At 64.7% G+C, this 17,852-nt stretch overlaps 2 protein-coding genes across 2 annotated transcripts; one reads left to right on the forward strand and one right to left on the reverse strand.

Moving 5' to 3' along the window:
- Nucleotides 1-24: 24 nt before the first annotated feature.
- IGFBP4 (insulin like growth factor binding protein 4) lies at nucleotides 25-8,205 on the reverse strand. Its single transcript, XM_051640264.1, has 4 exons — nucleotides 7,766-8,205; nucleotides 2,542-2,696; nucleotides 2,241-2,375; nucleotides 25-1,939 (listed from the first exon to the last, which is right to left on the reverse strand). Exons 1-4 carry the CDS (start codon nucleotides 8,148-8,150, stop codon nucleotides 1,811-1,813), a joined length of 804 nt encoding a protein of 267 aa, XP_051496224.1. The 5' UTR covers nucleotides 8,151-8,205; the 3' UTR covers nucleotides 25-1,810.
- Nucleotides 8,206-11,057: 2,852 nt separating this feature from the next.
- Nucleotides 11,058-16,843, forward strand: LOC127394231 (collagen alpha-1(I) chain-like). Its single transcript, XM_051640073.1, has 21 exons — nucleotides 11,058-11,232; nucleotides 11,441-11,583; nucleotides 11,926-11,997; nucleotides 12,166-12,222; nucleotides 12,306-12,371; nucleotides 12,610-12,825; nucleotides 13,009-13,335; nucleotides 13,546-13,665; nucleotides 13,748-13,801; nucleotides 14,383-14,484; nucleotides 14,697-14,741; nucleotides 14,920-15,000; nucleotides 15,107-15,145; nucleotides 15,254-15,281; nucleotides 15,502-15,551; nucleotides 15,637-15,771; nucleotides 15,934-15,996; nucleotides 16,121-16,189; nucleotides 16,386-16,454; nucleotides 16,600-16,798; nucleotides 16,836-16,843. The coding sequence occupies exons 1-21, from the start codon at nucleotides 11,058-11,060 to the stop codon at nucleotides 16,841-16,843; spliced, it is 2,118 nt and encodes a 705-aa protein (XP_051496033.1).
- Nucleotides 16,844-17,852: the final 1,009 nt, after the last annotated feature.

Genomic DNA, 17,852 nt, shown 5'->3' on the forward strand with positions numbered 1-17,852 from the left:
AAACACATTAAATAACAGGGAAGATTAAATACAGTAATTACCTTTTTTTTTTTTTCTTTTGAAGATACAAAGGTTCAAGTTTACTGTAAAAGGGGTCGGTGCTACACGAAGGGACGGGCTTGGCATGAGAGGAGCTGACAGGAACCACGGCTGGGGCTGGGGAGCCTTACACTGGGATATGATCGTGTATAAATACAGCCTTAAACTACAGGAGAGACGATGCACAACCCTGGAGCCCTCTATGCTGGACACAAAACGCGTCCTGGCAAGCACCGGTGTCCCCAGTCACCTCCCGGCCACCCCAAAACTCAGAGAGCTCCACGGGCTCTGCCGGCGCTGCCCTGGATGCAGGGGCTGCCACTGTGACCCACACCCTGCCCAGTGCTGCCAACCCCCCCCCCCACCTGCCGAGACACACGGGGACACCCCTGCCAGTGCCGTGCCAGGGAGCTGCTGGGGTCTGGGGGAGCAGAAGGTGTTTCACTAAAACTGAAACATTTTGTTCTCACCAGGGGCCTTGGCACCCACTGGCGTGGCCAGGGCAAATCCACATGGAAAACCAAAATCTCCCACTGTGGCTGTAGAGCCAGGGAGTGGACTGGGGAGAAACTGGCAAAATCCCCTCCATCTTTGGCACACTCACCATGGCAGCCAGCACAGCCATTTCTCATCAAAAAGACATTTAGGTGAAAATTTTCCAGCCCAACTCCCACTGAAAAGCTTAAAGGAAAAAAGAAGAAAAAAATAGCTACAAAAATAGTGACAATTGCTTAGCTGAGAACTTTGTGCTGGCGAAATCCACAGATCCTGTCACTGAGACTTCCAGAAATTCATCCTGGTTTTGTCACACTGGCCAAGTTGGAAGAGGAGATGCTGGAAGCCATGGCCAGTGGTGCCTTGCTTCACTGAGATGGAGGATTTCAGCCTCAGGGGCCACACAGTTAGTTTTGAGACCCCAACAATGACATTTTTTAAATATTAAAAATCTTTGGGGAAGAAAAAAGAACTCAAAAGAAGCCCTTCCTGCTGGGAAGCCTTTCCCAGGCATCCCACATCCTCCAACCCTCCCTTTGGAGCCAGCACCCACAGAGATGCCCCCCTGCATTCAGCCCCCTCACACCAGGACCAGGCTGGGGGAGATGGGAGAAAAATGCTGTGGCTGCCAGCTTGGTCCCTGAACAGGGAGCAGGACAGGGCTGGGCTGTGGGGCAGAGGGTTCCCAGGCCAGGGGGCTGCAGTGGGGAGGGGGAAGGTCTCCTATTGCTCTGTGTGGCTGCAGTGCCCATCACTTGCACACGCTGCAGGCAAGATGCAGCCAGGGAGGGCCCCAGGCAGGCAGTGGCCGAGGGTCCCTCTGGGCCCCCTGAAGTTGCTTGGAGTCCCCTGGTCTGTGCCTGGGCAGCCTCCTGCTGCCAGGGAGGGCAGGATGAGGCAACTCTCTTGCTGCCACATGCAGAGGTCTGGTGGGGACAGCAAGGCACTGCAGGCAGAGGCCCAAGCTGCAGCCTCTGCAGGGCCAGGGTCTGGGTCCCACAACGCGGAGGGGCTGGGGTGGAAACTGGGGATCACCACGGGGCAGCGTCTGTCCACACAAGTGTCTGTCCAGGATGGAGGTGCCAGCAGCACGTACCAGTGGCAGTTAGTGGTCAGGGAGCAGGTGGCAGTGCCGTGCCCCATGGGCAGCCGTGGCACAGAGCACGTTGGCCATCTGGGCCATGGGAGCTGCTGGGTGGCCGTGACCCCTCTCCTCTCCTACACAGCCCCAGTGGGGTCCTGGCCGCCGCACGGCGCGGGGCCACCACGGTGGCACTCACATGCTGTCCGCCAGCTGGTGACAATCCAAGTCCCCCTTCAGCTCCAGGAAGCCTGGCAGCTTCACCCCCGTCTTGCGGTCCACGCACCAGCACTTGCCCCGCTGCCCGTCCAGCGCCGGGTGACACTGAGGGGACAGGTTCAGTGTGAGGTGCTCAGCCTGTTCCCACAGCCCCATCCCCACGGGCTGCCTGGCCAGGGCAACCAGGAGTTCTCGTGGGGGCTTTGCCACCCCCATCCCACCCCAGGGCTTTCCCAAAGGGCTCCAATACACCCGAAGGGCGATTCCCATGAAAGCCAAGAACCGCGGGTGGCTCCGCCATGACCCAGCACTGGCCTGTCCATGTCCCCCTCCCAGCCTCACCCTGGCTGGGCAAAATGCAGGAGTGGCCCCCAGCCCCCCTGTAATGGGGGAGAGCCTGTCCTACCTGCTTGGGGTGGAAGTTGCCGTTGCGGTCGCAGTTGGGGATGGGGATGACGTACAGGTCCTCGTGGGTGCGGGTCTGCGAGGCCGCCAGCCTCTCCAGCGCCCGGTGCAGCTCACTCTGGCACGAGCCCTGCGCCTGCAGGAGGAGGGGGCTGAGCCAGCAGTGGGGCTGGGATGTGCCCGCACCCTGGCACAAAGGGCCCCCCACCCTGGGGCACCCAGCACCCCAGGACCCCCACCCAGGGACACCCAGCGCCCATCCTGCCCCCAGCCCAGCGCAGCCCAGTGCCCGTGGTGCTCACAATGGGCCGTGTCTCCTCGCGGTGGTGGGGGCTCCCGCTGCTGCGCATCTTGTTGCCGTTGTTGACGCGCTTCGCCTGCTGCTTCTGCAGGCACTTGCGGTCGTGGATGCTGCAGGGGCTGAAGCTGTTGTTGGGGTGGTCAATCTCCTCCTTCTCTGCAAGGACAGAAACCAGAGGGGGATCAGCACCGCAGGGCAGCCCCGGGGGTGGCAATGTCCCCACAATGCCCCAGGCCCACGGAGCAACTCAGACCCCTGGTAACAATGTGCAGCTGGTGCTGCCAGACCCCAGAGCCCACGCTGCCTTCCCCAGTCCCTGCAGGCATCACCCCCAGCCCTGGATCCCCTCCTGCCCCTACAGCTGCACTGGGCTGAGCAATCCCTGCCGCGCTGGGAACAGCTCCTGGGAGCTTTTACGACTCATTAGCCACAATTCACAGGCTTGTTGCCCTGTGCCTGCTATGGCAGGGTTGCACATGCACGCTGCGAGAGTGCCGGGCAGTTGCTCCGGCGTGTCTGTGTGGCACGAGGGTCTGGCTGTGCCACAGGCGGCCACGTGCCACCAGGCACCAGGTGCTTGCCCAAGGATCCACAGAGCTGGAAGCTGACCCTGGTACACACAACCGGGGAGCTGCAGGCAGACCCCAGTGCCTCCAAAGAGCTGCCTCTGAGGAGCTGCTGCAGGAACGGGAGCACCAGGGCAGCACCAGGCACCACGGTGGGAGCGGAGCCGCGCTCTGCCGTGGGGCACAGCCCCCGCCAAGACATGAAAGAAGAAATTCCTGGAATAAGAAAGTTAATCTCCGTGGGGCCAATCCCGAAAGGCGGCGTTTGGCATCCTCGCCTGCGCCAGGAGAGCAGCCAAACTGCAATCCCAGATGTTGGCAGCTGGAGGGAGCGTCATGAGACCCGAGCTCTCGGCGCGACTTTATTTTGTAAAAAGCCGCCGGTCCCTCCGGTGGGGGCCGTCAACGCTCAGCGGAGGGGGGGACGCCCCGGGTCCTGCTCTCGGAGCCACCTCAGGCACAGCCCGAGCAGCGTTTTGACTCCCAGCCCAGCTGGGCTGTAAGAGGAAGGTGCCAGGGCTCCCTGCCCGAGTTCATCCTGAGGCTGGGCTTATGCTGATCAATATTGCAGCCAGCAACGGGAAAAACCTTCCCAAAGCAGGCAGGGGGTGGGCACGGTGCAGCATGGTTGGATGCCTGCAGGGGCTCAGAGCGCCGGCGGCTGCTGGGGTGATGCAGGCAGGCAGCATGCTTGGAGCTTCAGCCTCCTGCCCAACACATTCCCATGGGATCCCAGCCCTGGTCTCCCACCAGCACTCCTACAGCAAAGGGCCCCTGGACCGGCTCCCAGTTAAAGTTCACCACGAAGCCCCGATCAAACCCTCCTCCTTCATTCGTGTTATTTGTTATTTGCTTAATCTGTCTGTTTTTTTTCCAGGAAATGGCTCATGCCCTTGAAATTTGAAACACAAACCCAAAGTCTCCAGGACCCCGTGCAGAGCAATGCCAGCCCTGGTGGCACCAACCACGGGGCCGTGGCGCAATGCGGGCAGCAGAGCCCAGCCAGGGGCTGGGGGGCTCGGGCAAGGATGCTCCTTCCCCCCCCTGCCGCCCCCCCTGCCCTCCTTGGGGGCACACACAAGGAAGAGCCAGGCAGGAGGTTTGGCACCGGTGGGGACCACCGTGCTGAATTCCCGGCATTTCCATGCGCTGCTCCCACACCAGGGAAAGGCAGGACTGGGAGGCAGCGGCTGCTGCCCGCTCTGCCCCAGCACAGACAAAGCCCTCACCCAGCCCCGGCACGGACAAACCCCCGACAAACACCTCTCCTCCCCCCGCCAGACGCCTTCAGAGTGTCAAATCTCTCGGCTTAAATAAAACCAGATGCCAATAACATTTTCACATGGTCACATGAAACGTCAGTGCCTCCGGGCAGCGAGGCAGCTTTGCCAGCCCTCAGCTCCAGGGACAGAACCCACCATCCCCCGAATCACTGCAGTCCTTGAGGTGACTTTCCCAGGCACTGAGCGATTTGTGGCAGCACGAGGAGCCTCTCACCTCCCTCGGTGATGCTCCTGTTCCAGATGGATGAGGAAACTCCTCACACAAAGTTATGGAAAACCGCAACCTTTGCAGAGCCAGAAGGCCTCCAACCCACCAGCGTGCACTGGTCATCACCACCCCAGTGCTGCCAGTTAGGGCTGGGGCACCTCTGGCAGGGGAGGGCAGGCAGAGCCGGAGATGCTGGCTTGGCTGAGGGCTGGGGGATGCCCCTCTGCTCGGTTTGGGATGAAAGTGGGTGCCAAGGGGGCAGGCACGGGTGCTGCCCTCACCAGCCACACAGACCAGCCACTCAGTCCTGGCAGGACAGTTTCTGCCCAGCCTGCAGCTCGGCCCACAGACGGGGGACACAAACGAGTCATTCAGCATCGCCTTCAATTAACGGGAGCTGCAAATGAGGTTGGTCACGTGCCGAACTTGTGATTCACAGCACTGAGCCCGAGGGAGCAGCAAAGGGCTCCGGCTCCACCGCGCGGCTCCCATGGGAGCAGAGCCCAGGGCAGCCCGCAAAGCCCAGGGACCATGAGTGTGTCCATGGAAGAGAGACAGACAAGTGCCCAGGTCCTCCTCAGACCTCTGCTCCCCCCACCCCACCAGCCCAGGCCCAAAGGACTCCACAGGCCCCATGGGACAGAAGGGACACATCCAGGTGTCTGAGGCTGACACGGCACACAAGCCAGTCCGCCTGTCACTGCTGGTGGCACCAGCAGGTGATCCTGGCGGGGTCTCAGCACAGCTCCCGGCTACCGGGGCTCGAGCCTTGGCAGGCACAATGTGGGGAGGTCTGTGCTCATCCTGCCAAGCACTGGGTCCAGCAGAGCACAGGGATCTAGGACACGAGGGAACATCAGAGCTCAGGGACCTCCTGCCCCTTGGCCAAGGACACTGGCCAGGAAGCCTGGCCTGTCCCCATCCCGTGGGGACATGCTGCTGAGCCCAGCTGTGCTCAAACATGGCCAAGAACATCTGTGCCTCCCAGCTCAGCACCCAGCATGAGCCCAATGGAGGAGAGGGATGCAGACGATTCCCCACAGGGACCATAGCCCCGCCAGGAGAAGCACCTGGCTCAGAAAAACCAAAGCATGGACAAAGGCCAGAACCCACCCTGGGGGAAGGCTGGGACAGGGCAACAGCCTTGCCTGGCCCCTGACCCGGTGCAGAGGGACAGCAATAGATGCATACGGGGTGAGGTGGATGCTGCCATGGGCTGAGCCCAGCCTGCCCTCACTGCCCGTGCACTGTGCAGCTGGGGCTCAGCCACTGCTACCCCTCCTGGTCACTGCGCATGGGAAGGGAACAGGGGGCAGGGTCCTGCACAAGGTCCCCAGACCTGCAGCAAAAGTAGAGGGTCTTGGGTGACAAGAGTGGCCACCCACCCCCTTGCTTCCTAGAAACTTCCGTTCCGCGGGTGCCCAGACGAGCAGGGCGGCTCTTTCCTGGCAGCAGAGCCGGGAGCCATCGCCCAACCCCTCAGAAAGCCCAGCCCCCGCCGATCCCAGCCTCTTCCCTGGAATGCGGAGCCCCCCGGGCCGAGCCCCCGGACAAAGTGTTTACTGTAGGAGCTGCAGGCTCACCGCTTCCGAGCCACCCGCCCACTGCAGCCTGCACTCACCCAGCACCCGTGGGGGTTCAGCCTTGGGGGACGTGGGTGCAGCCAGGGGGCACCTGCTCCATACACCCGTGCCCCCCATCAGATGCACCAGCCATGCCAAGGTGCCCTTGCTGTGCCAGGCAGGGCTGGAGTGATGCAGTCCCCAGCCCCACACTCCTGCTGGCTTGGGCAGCCCACCGGGACCTTCCCACCGAGGCTGCACTGAGCAATGTGCCGTGGGGTGTCCTGCCCACATCCTGCCCAGCTGTGCTGAGCAAAGGTGTTCACTGCTGCCCTGTCCCACCACCTGTGAGGCTGCAGGCAGGGTCGGTGCCTGTCAGGCCAGCCTGGCTCCCACGGCCACCCACCCATCCCCAGCTAGGCCAAAACACCATGGGAAGGAAGGGAAAAAACTGCAAAGTCTGTTTCCTACAAACGGGAAAAAACGCTGCGTTACACGGGGCACAGCCAAAACCAACAGGCCTTGGCAGCCCAGCACAGCTGCGGGCCAGGGAGCCCAGACAGCTCCTGCAGGATGTGGGATGAGGACAGACAGGCAGGGCAGGGGGTCTCCACAGCAGACCCCGTGCCAAGCACTCACAGCCAACTTCTGCCCATGGAGAGGGGCAACTGGAGGGGCTCATCCACAAAGGGTCCCTCCTCACTATGGGAACATCAGCAGAGCTGCCATGGATCTGCCATGCGAGGAGGGAAGTGAGGCTGGGATTTGGCCCATGGGGTAAAGAGGGACAGACACTGCTCCTTCTGCCCCTCTGGGAGCTCCAGGTGACCCTGCACAGGGACACAGGGCCAGGCCAACTCATGGATTGTCCCATGGCAGGATACTGCTCCTCAGCTCCAAGGGAGGACATAGTCCCCATCACAACCCATGGGACGGGGAAGGGGAGTCTTGATGCCACACTCTGCTCACAGGGCAGCCCCAGGAGCCATGCTTACAGGTCTGCATGCTCAGCTCCAGGGACCGGCTCCATTCCCATTGTCAAAGCTGCAGTGTGACCTGCCCAGCTCCAGGGCTGAGCTCCCACGTCTAGCTCCACTTCCAGAGCCCAGCCTGACCTGCCTGCCACGGAAGCAGGTGCCCTGAGGCCTCTGTCCTGCTTCCTCCAGGCAGTGCAGGCAGAGCCACCAGCAGCAGTCTGGGGAAGGGGCAGCACAGCAGTCACCATCCACCAGGAGCTTCCCCAGCAGCTGGGACCTGTCCCCAAGGGCCGATGCTGCCCTGTGGTCCAGGAACATGCTGCAGCCAGGGCAGGGTGGGTGATGAATCCCTGCAAAGTGCCACATGTCACCATGTGCAGTGCCACCAACCATAGTGGATAGCAAGAATGTGACCTGCTGGTACCTGGCTGTGGCAGCTCACACCCTAGGATGTGCTCCATGCACACCCACCCCTGGGCCATCCCACCACAGGGTCCTGACTGAGCACCTCACCCTGCTCCCAGCCCTGCAGCCCCAACTCCTGCCGAGTGAGTGTTTGGCAGAAACTGGAGCTGCTGGGGGACACCGCTGGCTGTGGCACCCACCCTGCACCCCTCGGCCGGCCTTACCTGGGGGATGGAGACTCTCCTGGATGGCTTCGACGTCGGCCAGGTCGGTGCAGACCCCCTGGCCGTGCATGAGGGTGTGGAGGGGCCGGGGCACGCCGCGGGGCGGGTAGCAGCGCAGCCCCGCGCCGCAGCGGGCGGTGTAGACCCCGCAGGCGGTGCCGCGGCCGAGGGCGCAGGTCGCGCAGCAGCCGCAGCCCGGCTCCCGCACCAGCTCCGCGCAGCCCTGCGGGGCTTTGCAGCGCGCCAGCCGCTCCTCCGAGCACGGCGGGCACTGGATCGCCTCCTCACCGCCGCCCGGCCCCGCCGCCGCCGCCAGCAGCACCAGCAGCACCGGGAGCAGCGGTGGCAGCACCGGCGGCAGCGAGTGCCCGGCGGCCCCGCGCATGGCGGCTCCGCGCCGCTCCGCGCCCGCGCTTCGGGTCCGCTGCTGGCGGCGCGGGGCGGCGGCGGTGATGGCTTTATGCGGCCCCTGGCCACACCTCCCGCCGCCGGCACCGGGGCCACCGGCGGGGCCGCCCCCGCCGCCACCGGCAGGGAAGGCACCGGGGAGAGCCGCTCCCCGCCGACGGGGGCACCCGCGACCGGCAGCTGCAGCACCTCGGCCACCGCCGGGGCAGCTCCAGGGGCGGGTAGCGCGGACAGGCAGCCCGGAGACCCCCGGTCCTGCGCCCCCCAGCCCTCCCGCCCCCCCGCAGACCACCGGCCGGCCCCTCGCAGCCCCGCTGCCTCCGGCCCGCCCGCCCTCTCCTGAGAGCGACTGGGATGAGCTGGGAGGGATGAGAAACAGACGGGAATGCGTCGCGGGGGCTGTGGCCAAGACCCCCAACGTGGGACAGCCCGGGGCGGGCTTCGGGCACCGGGCGCCGGGGTCCCCGGCGGGGGCATAAGCGCTGACGGTAAAACAGCGTCAGCAGCAGCTCAGCCCCGGCCTGCCGGGGACACCCCGGCCGGCACCGCCGGCTCCCCGCGCCCCTGTCCCCGCATGTCCCGGCTTCCCGCTCCCCCCGATCCCACACCTGCCAGCTCCCCCTTTCCCCGCCCTCGCACAAACCGTGATCCGTTGAAGGCTGCCGGCACCTAGTGGCTATTTCGGAAAACCGGGAGCCCGAGCATCCCCCCCCGCGGCTCCCGCCCCCCAGACCCGCAGCGCCGGGTCAGGGGCAGCTGAGCAGCAGCACGGAGGGAGGACAGGGGCCGGGGAGACGGCAGCGACCAGCCCCTGTGCCCGGGGGGACTGTTCCCGAGCATCACCCGGGGGCCTGGTGACCCGCGAGCTGCAGCAGAAGCACCTGAGCCAGCACTGGGCTCGGGCAGCCAAGGGGACCCGCCTGTACCGGTCATAGGGGGTCTTGGGGTGGGGTGAGGGACAGGGTGTGCTGAGGCTAGGAGTACAGCAGAGACTTGCTTAACTCGTGTCATGGGAAGAGGAGCAGCTGCAGGGAGCTGTGTCACCACGCTGACCCTGGTCAACACCAGCAAAACTGCCACCTTGTGCTGCACCACTGCCATCCCCACTGCTAGCACCCACCAGGAGATAGTGCAGCCCATCAGGAAGGACCCCGGGCAGGGAACAAACACATCATGCAGGGTCTGAGCTGGCCCCACTGAGGACCTGTTGGGTGGTGGGAGCCACTGGGGCTTTTGGCTGCTCTCTGCACCACATACATGGCAATTAACAGTCATTAAACATTTGGACACTGGGCCCCGCTATGGGGCCCTGGTGTGGGGCTCAGTGTAGTGTATGGGATGAGAGGAGCAGAGCCAGGCTGTAATGCAGGGCCCAGGCTGAGAACCCTGAACTCATTTTATGAGTGAGCACATCTAGTGCTCAAACTGGAATTTTGGGGCTTGAGTGCCAGCACTGGTGGCACTGGCCACAAGGGTTCCCAGGACAATCTTCTTTCTCCTGTGCAGTGACAAGCAGGCAGGCAGGACACAGGCAGGTGGGTGCAACACAGGTGGGCAGACAAGGTCCGTGTGTCCCCCTCCATGCTTCCCAGTCCCCCTTCTCCCCTCACAGTCCAGCACAGGGGCTCTGCAAGGCATTGGCACCAGCACCGCCCTGGAGCCCCTGCCCTTCCTGGCACTGCTGCACGGTGGCCGTGACTTGGGGCAGAGGCACCAGCCTTGACACAGTGTCCAAGCAGGGACCAAACCCAAACAGGTGCCCAGCCCAGCTCAGGCCGTGGCACCTTATCAGGCCTTGTCAGCACCGAGCGCCCGCTGCAGAGACTGTTGTGTCTGCGGGCACAGGCACTGCTGGGGGACAGGGACACACTCACTGCACAGACCCGGGGGCTGTCCTCCCCCTGGCCAGGCACAGCTCCTCCAGGTCCCCATCCAAGCACCATCCTGTGAGATGGAGATGAGGCTAGGGCTGGTGCACCCCACAGACATGCTGCCCCCCACCCCTAGATCATGGCCCTGTGGCCAAGGAGGGTGCTGGGTGCTGAGTGCAGCCCAGCTTCCCTGCCTGTGCCAGGGCAGCCCTGTGCTCCTAGCCCCAGGCCTCTTTGGCCTTCCAGTATGTCTTGCCCACCCTCAGTGGCTCTTTCAGATTTCCAAGGCTGGGGGGACTCTGGCTGCTTTCCTACAACTCCCTCAAGCAGGGCCTGGAGCCACCCCAGCCCTGGGGAGAGCCTGCAGGACACCACAGAGGAAGAGAGGGGGGCTGGGGTTCACAGAGAACTGAAGACTCCCCAGCCAAGGGTGGCCCTGGCAGAGCTGGAGAGGCACAGGATCGTTTGCACCCTCTGTGGCACACGGTGACCGCAGACACTGCAGGGCACCGGCACCTCACCGGCTGCAGGACCCTCCGGAGCTCTCACAGTCCCATAGCCTGGCTCAGCCCGTCCCTGCCCCTTGCCAGGGGTGGCCGGGCAGATCCCGCGGAGCAGCCGGTTGCTCTCCCTGCCCCGATGCCCCGCACGCTCAGCCAGCCCCACCTTCGCTGCCTGCACTCCCCATTTCCAGAAAGCATCTCCCCCCCGGCCCTCCCTTCTTCTCGGTTCCAGCAGCTCCTTCTGGCCTTGGCTCCCTTCCCCGCGGTTCCCGGCGGGTCCTCCTTGTTCCTGACGGGTGGGACAGAGAGTCACCCGGCCGTACGGGTGCTCAGCCCCCGCCGGATGCGGCCCGCGGGATGCGGGGGCCGGGGCGGCCGAGGGGCGGGGCGGGCGTGCGGGGGGCGATGTGATAACAGCGGGAGCTGCGCCGGGGCCACGGGAGCAGACGGCGGGAGAACAGGATGAGCCAGGGCTCCCCATCCCGGACAGCCTGGCCCCGGCGCCGCGCCATGGGGTCGGGCAGCCCTCATCACCTTCTCTGCACCCTCTGCATCCTCTCGGCGCTGGCCGGGCGCCTGCCCCCTGCCACGGCCCAGTGGTTTAACCTGGGCATGGAGGACACCACACCAGACCCAGGCACCAGCCCCACGGCCCCCGGGGTGCCCACCCTGGACTACGAGGAAGGTAGGCACGAGGAGGGAGTGGGGGCACAGCTTCCCTGGCACCCCCAGCTCCTGTGTCCCAGCAAGGGGGGCCACCTCCAGCATATGGCTGGAGGGTGAGTTGTTGGGATGCTGTTGGCACCACTGTGGCTGTGACAAGTGCCAGGAACCGGGAATGCTGTGCCCTCCCCCAATTCCCCTCCAGCCCCATCACCTCTTTGGTCCTTCAGATGGAGATACTGGTGGCATGGAGGCCCCCAGGAAAGTGCTGCTGAGCAAACCCCCACTGGCAGCAGCCCCCAGACGCCGGGAGCCCCTCACCAGGGTGGCAGCGAAGGGCCCAGGCCCTGCCCCATCACGCACACGAGTCCAGGTGCCTTCCCCAGGCTGTGTCCCTGCTTCCCCAGCCCTCCCTAATCTCCCCACCCACTGCCGGGCCCCTTGCCTGGTCCTTGCCTTTATCTGTGTCCTGCCAGCCCACCCCCAGCAGCCCAGCCAAGGCAGCGTGCCCTGCTCTGGCCCCGAGCCACAGCTCAGCTGCTGCTGCCCTCCAGGGAAGGAGCCGTGGCAGCTCCTGGCACCCCCGTCACCCTCATGGCAGCACTGGGGCTCAGCCCCTACCCTGGGCTGTGGGCAGTGACCTCTGCTGCAGGGTCCCATGTGCCCCCCGGGACCCCTCCAAGCCCCACACTGAGCCATCCTGTGTCCATCCTAGCCACACCGACCCACGGCTGCCCCGAGGATCTTCGAGGGGAGTGCGGATGAAGAGGAGTTCCTGCAGATCAAGGTGGGGGGGGTCCCGGGCCCTGGGGGGGCTGCAAGGGGCAGCCAGAGACGGGTTCTCAGACAAGGGGCTCTGAGGATGTGTGCTGGCAGGGCAGCATGGGCACAGTGCTATGGGGGTTGGGGATGGTGCTGGGGGTCTTGTGCTCAGCCCCTCCTCTCCTCTGCACAGACGACAGAGAAGGGGCTGCCCCAACACGTGCCCCCAGAGACAGACCCGGCGCTTCAGGTGAGGGGTGGGCACAGGGTGCCCATGCCAGACCCTGCAGCTGGGGCTCCCATCCCACGGCTCACTGCTCTCTCCCTCTCCAGATGTACAACGGCTCCAGCTGCGTCTGCCCCGTGCGCCCTGGACCCCCCGGCCCTCCCGGCCCTAAGGTGCAGTTGTCCTCCCTCCGGAGAGTCACGGGGGCTTGGGGACCCACAGGGACCTGCTGGGAGAAATCTGGCTGCTCTTTTGGCCCTGAAAAACCTTTTCTGATCTGGATTTGGACTCTTGCTTCGCGGTCTGGGTTGGGGGTGACTCAGCTGTCCCCTGGCAGGGGGGTAGGATGCCCCCTCGGTGGGCACTGGCAGAGGAAAGTTCCCGGAGCCAGGCTCTGCCTTTCCCCAACAGGGAGAGAAAGGTGACCAAGGGTCCCCAGGAGAGAAAGGCCAGCCCGGATTCTCTGGAGAGAGAGGGAAGACTGGCAACCCAGGACAGCCAGGACACCAAGGTCCCCGGGGTCCCCCAGGTCCTCCAGGACCACCAGGGCCCCCAGGACCACCTGGCACCTTGGGAGCCAGGAGCCCACACATGCCTGCTTCCCTCCCCAGGGGACTGGAGAATGAGGTGAGCACCTGGGTGGGGGGCACCTGTCTGTCCCCAGCTGGACTGGCAGGGTTGGGGAGCGCAAGGGCTGGGGCACTGGGAAGGGGGGAGCAGGCAGCCCAGGGGAGGGGGACCAGGGGATGGGACATGGCTGTTCACTGACGCTGCTCTCTCTTTCCTCACTGCCTCCAACCTGACATGCAGTTGGGAGCATCCAGCCCTGCAGGGAACCAAGGACCCCCAGGGCCCCCTGGCCTGCCTGGACCCCCTGGACCCCCTGGATACCCAGGCCATGAAGGGCCTTCGGGGGTCCCTGGGCGGGAGGGGCAGCCAGGACCCCCTGGCCCACCGGGGGCTGTGGGACCACCTGGTTTCCCTGGGGCTGAAGGCCCTCCAGGGTCTCCAGGGCTCCCAGGCCCACCAGGACCCCCTGGGGTGCCCGGCCATGAAGGACCCCCTGGTCCTGCAGGACCTGTGTCACTCCCTGGCAAACCAGGTCTCCAAGGGGAGCCAGGTTTCCCTGGACTAAAGGTAAGGAGGTCCCAGCCCCTCCATGGCCCTGGGACAAGAGCAGGGCCAGTGGAGTGGGGATGGAGCAGCTGGGATATGCCAGCCCCTCACTCTGCCCCAGCCAGGAGCAGCTCCCAGCACTGAGCCCCTCGGAGGGCTCTGGGGCTGCAGGGACTGGGGGGACATGAGGGGACATGGGGTGCTCAGCCCCCACATGCCATGTGCTGGCAGGGTGAGAAGGGTGAACATGGACTGCCAGGCATGCCAGGGAGCCCTGGCCGTGCTGGAGAGATGGGATCCCCTGGCATGCCCGGTCCCATGGGACCACCAGGGCCACCAGGGGACTACAGGGTAAGTAGGAGGTCCTGGGCTGTGGGTCCCTGGGGGTAGAGGCCAGCCCCCACACTCACCCCAGCTCGTCCTCACCTTCCAGTGTGACTCGCGCCACGCAGGGCACCGCGGATCGGCCGGGCCACCGGGCCCCAAGGTGAGCTGGGGCAGCAGGCACACAGGTGGTGACAAGGACACGGGGATGGTGTCAGCCATGGGCACTCCCTGGTGGTGGCGTCAAGACCAAACAGCTCCGTGGAGGGTGTTACTCCATGGAGTGAGGCACAGCACTGTGCCAGGGGGAGCCCAGAGACCCAGGGGCCGGGACACCAACGGGACCTTCTCTGCTTTCCTTCCAGGGAGAAAAGGGCGACCCCGGAGAGCGGGTTTGTCACTGTGGGCACAGGGGTGGGGGGAGCAGCTGGGGGGGGTCCTGTCCCCACACCCCAAGTGTGAACCCCTGAGCCCTGTGTGCTGCCTTTGGTCCCCTTCACCCCTCTGTGCCAGGGCAGCATCAGCCTTCACCAAACCCTGGTGGCACTGCTGGTATCCCCAGATGGGTGGGGGCACGGGGAGGGGGAGTCACACTATCCCCTGGGGCACACACGGAGCATGCACACCCATGCAAGCACACAGTGCACCCATGCCCACATCCACACACACATCTGTGCACACACCCAGCACACACACACACACCACCCAGCTCTAATCATGCCTCTCTCTCTGTGGCTCTCCCAGGGGTGCTGCTACGGGGAACACGGATGCAAACCAGGCCACCTCCCTTTCCCTGGCACCAGCAGCCAGTCTGGCTCCTGGGTGCCCATCAGTGGGTACCAAACAGTAAGTCCTCAGGGGGTCCCATCTTGATGAGGAGTGCCTGGGGACTCCAGCCTGGCCATGGGGACCCTGCTGCTGGAACCCAGGTGGCTCTGTGTGCCCACACCACAGCTCATCCCACCAGCAGCCCCATGGGGCTCTAGAGCCCTGCCTGGGATGGAGGGACAGAGGATGGATGATGGAGATCAGCCTTAATCTTCTCTCTTTCCCTGCAGGATGGCAAAGAGGAGCCTGACATTTATGGAGCAATCATCCCCCATGTGAGATATACTGCCTGGCTCCCATCCATTCTGACCTGGCCTGGGGACATTCAGGCCTGGGAGGAAATGGAGCGGGAGGGATGAGGGACAGTGCTGGGGTGTCTTAGAGCTGCCCCCCCCCCCCCCCCAAGGCAGCATCAAAACAGCCCAGTCCCATCTCTGCACTGCTCTGCCGCAGGGTCTCCAAGGTCCCCCTGGGAAGCCCGGCCCCCCTGGGCCCCCTGGCCCCCCCGGAGCACCAGGTTTCCTCTACTTCAATGTAAGGGACAGCATGGGCTGTGCACACACCTGTGCCAGAGCAGACACACACGTGTGAGCGTGCACAGACCAGGGCTCCCCGCAAACCTGCCTGTCTTTGCTTCCAGAGGGTTCACCCGCTCCGTGCCCAGCCCTGCAAGCAGCCGGTAAGACACAGCCAGGCTGTCCCCAAGAGGGACCCTGTCCCCTCTCCGTGTGTTGGGAAGGGTGTCCCTGTGCCTGGTGGCAGTAACGGGCCCCGTTGGCCTTCGCAGGCAGCCTCTGAGGCAGGATGGGCAGCAGGTAAGGGCACTTCTCAGGTGTTCTGGGGGCTCCAGCCTCCTTGAAAATGATGTTTGGAAAGTCTTGCCTCCATTCTGGGGTTCTGGGGCAGTGCCGAGGCAGCTGGCTCTCCCACCCCACTCCCCTGCCACCATGTCCCTGCAGGACTGGGTCCTGTGCCAGGTGCCTTTGTGACCCCCTGTGCCAGGTACCTTGTGACCCCCTTCTCTGTGCTCTCCAGATGCGGACATCCCTCGGATGGAGCCGCCAGACTCCCACACGGATCCTCAGGTGTGTTCTGGCTGGTGACGCTGGTGAGCCCCCCTGGGCTGTCCAGCTGCCCCACATCTGGGCCCTGAACCTCTCCATCCCCCAGCGCCAGACCTGGATGTTCAGGTCCAAGGAGATGATGCTGAAGTCGGGCAGCTCAGTGCCTGAGGGGAGCCTGGTCTACGTGCGGGAGGGGAGCAGCGCCTTCCTCCGGACCCCCACCGGCTGGAGCCGCCTCCTGGTACCGTGCACCAAGGACACCCCTTGGGGTCCCTCACTGGGAGGGGGTCCAGGCTCCAGCCCTGGAAGCCAGCACTGGGCTGGATTTGGCACTGGGGCAGCAGAGACCCAGGAAGGAGCCAGTTCCCCCCTAACCCGTCCCTCTGCTCCTTGTCTTGAGCAGCTGGAGGATTCCGAGTCGCTCTTCGCTGGTGACGACCCCTCTGCCTCCACCTCACGGTACCAGGTGAGGTGTGTGGGCAGCCCCTTGCTCTGCTCACATCGCAGCAAGGGGACACAGCCCTCCTTTGCCTGCTGGGGGGGGGGAACAAGTCCCCGTGGGACTATCCTGTCTTCTCCTCTTCATTCAGGAGGTGAAGCAGGTGCAGACCAGAGGTCCCATCACCAGAACACCCGCACTGGCCCCGATGGACTCACTGGTGAGCCCTGCTGCCAGTCTGGCCATGCTGGGAGGGACGTCCCAGGGGAACGGGCTGTCAACAAGGCAGTGCCAGCCCAGCACATGCAGAGCCTGGGGTCCTGTTAACAGGCACAGGGGGGGTGCTGCACCCATGGCACCTATCAGACAGGGATGGGTGTCCCTGAGCTGAGCTGAGCTAACCCACCCTATTCCAGGTCCAGAAGGAGAAGGGACAAGGGCTGCCCCAGATCCTGCCAACCACCATTGCCCCACGGATCCCATCTGTAAGCAATGACCAACCCCGTGGGATGGGAGCCCAATGACCCAGCCATGGGAGATGGGGAAGAGGTGCTTGGGGGACCCCTCCATGCACAGCTGGCACTGCCAGAGGCTTGCCCAAGCCCTCCACTGCCCTGCCTCCCCTCCCAGCTCCGCCTGGTAGCCCTGAACGTGCCCCTCACCGGTGACATGAGCGGGATCCGGGGTGCCGACCTGCAGTGCTACCGGCAGTCCCAAGAGGCCCAGCTCTATGGCACTTTCCGGGCATTCCTGTCAGCCTCCACCCAGGACCTGGTCTCCATCGTCAAGAGGACAGACAGAACCCTCCCCATCGTCAACCTGAAGGCAGGTACCCCTGTCCCCTGTGGGGGCTGCTGGTGGCAAAGCCCACTGAGCCTTGCTGGGGGCATGCTAAGCACTCGTGTTTTGGGGAGCTGGGGGGATCCCAGATCAAGTTATTGCCCACACATGGTCAGGACCAGGGCATTGCTCTCGTCCCTGTCCCCTGGCCCTGGCTCAGCACCAACGCTTGCCCCCGCAGGGCCAGCTGCTGGCCAAGTCCTGGAGCTCCCTCCTGGAGGGCCAGGCTGGTGCCACCCCACGGGGCCCCATCTACTCCTTCAACGGGCGCAATGTCCTGACAGATCCGCTCTGGTGAGTCTGGCCATGGGGCCAGTGCTGGCAAGATGTCCCCAAATGAATGCCCCCATGCTGGGAGCTGGGCTGGGGGTCTGCAGTGGGACCCCCCCGCCCTTGGCACTTGCAGGGATGCAGGTACTGGTGCAAGGAGCCGGAGGGGACCCGGGGGGTGTCCCCCAGCCCCTCTCACCCCCATCCCGGTCCGCAGGCCCCTCCGGCTGGCCTGGCACGGATCGACGCCGCGGGGCGGCCACGCTCGCAGGCGGGACTGCCAGGGCTGGCGCAGCTCCGGCAGCGGGGCGGGTCTGGCAGCCCCCCTGGGCACGGGGCGGCTGCTGGCGGGGCAGCCGCGCAACTGCTCCCGGGCGCTGGCCGTGCTCTGCGTGGAGGTGACCTTTCCCTACCGGCACATGTGGTGACCCCGGCACTGTGGGACCCGTGACCCGCAGCCACGCACCCCGGGGAAGCGTTGGGAAATAACCCTGGGAGCCCCGGGGGGAGCATGGCAGGAGAACTGCGGCATCGGAGCCGCGCAGGAGCACCCAGAGGACACCTGTGCTGTGCTCGTCCCCCAGATCTCCAGGCCGTGGGTGGCAGGGGGATGCCAGGCTGTGCCCGGCCACCTCCCTGCACCTCCAGCCAATGCTGCCACTGTCCCAGAAATAAAGACACAAGAAAGTTGTTGTTTTGGATGATGCCCAACGCTGTTATTTTGGAGGGAGTGTCTCCACCCAGGACATCGCCTGCTGGGGCACAGGGGGGGC

Source organism: Apus apus, chromosome 25 (genome assembly GCF_020740795.1).
Source record: "Apus apus isolate bApuApu2 chromosome 25, bApuApu2.pri.cur, whole genome shotgun sequence".
Lineage (NCBI taxonomy): Eukaryota > Metazoa > Chordata > Aves > Apodiformes > Apodidae > Apus > Apus apus.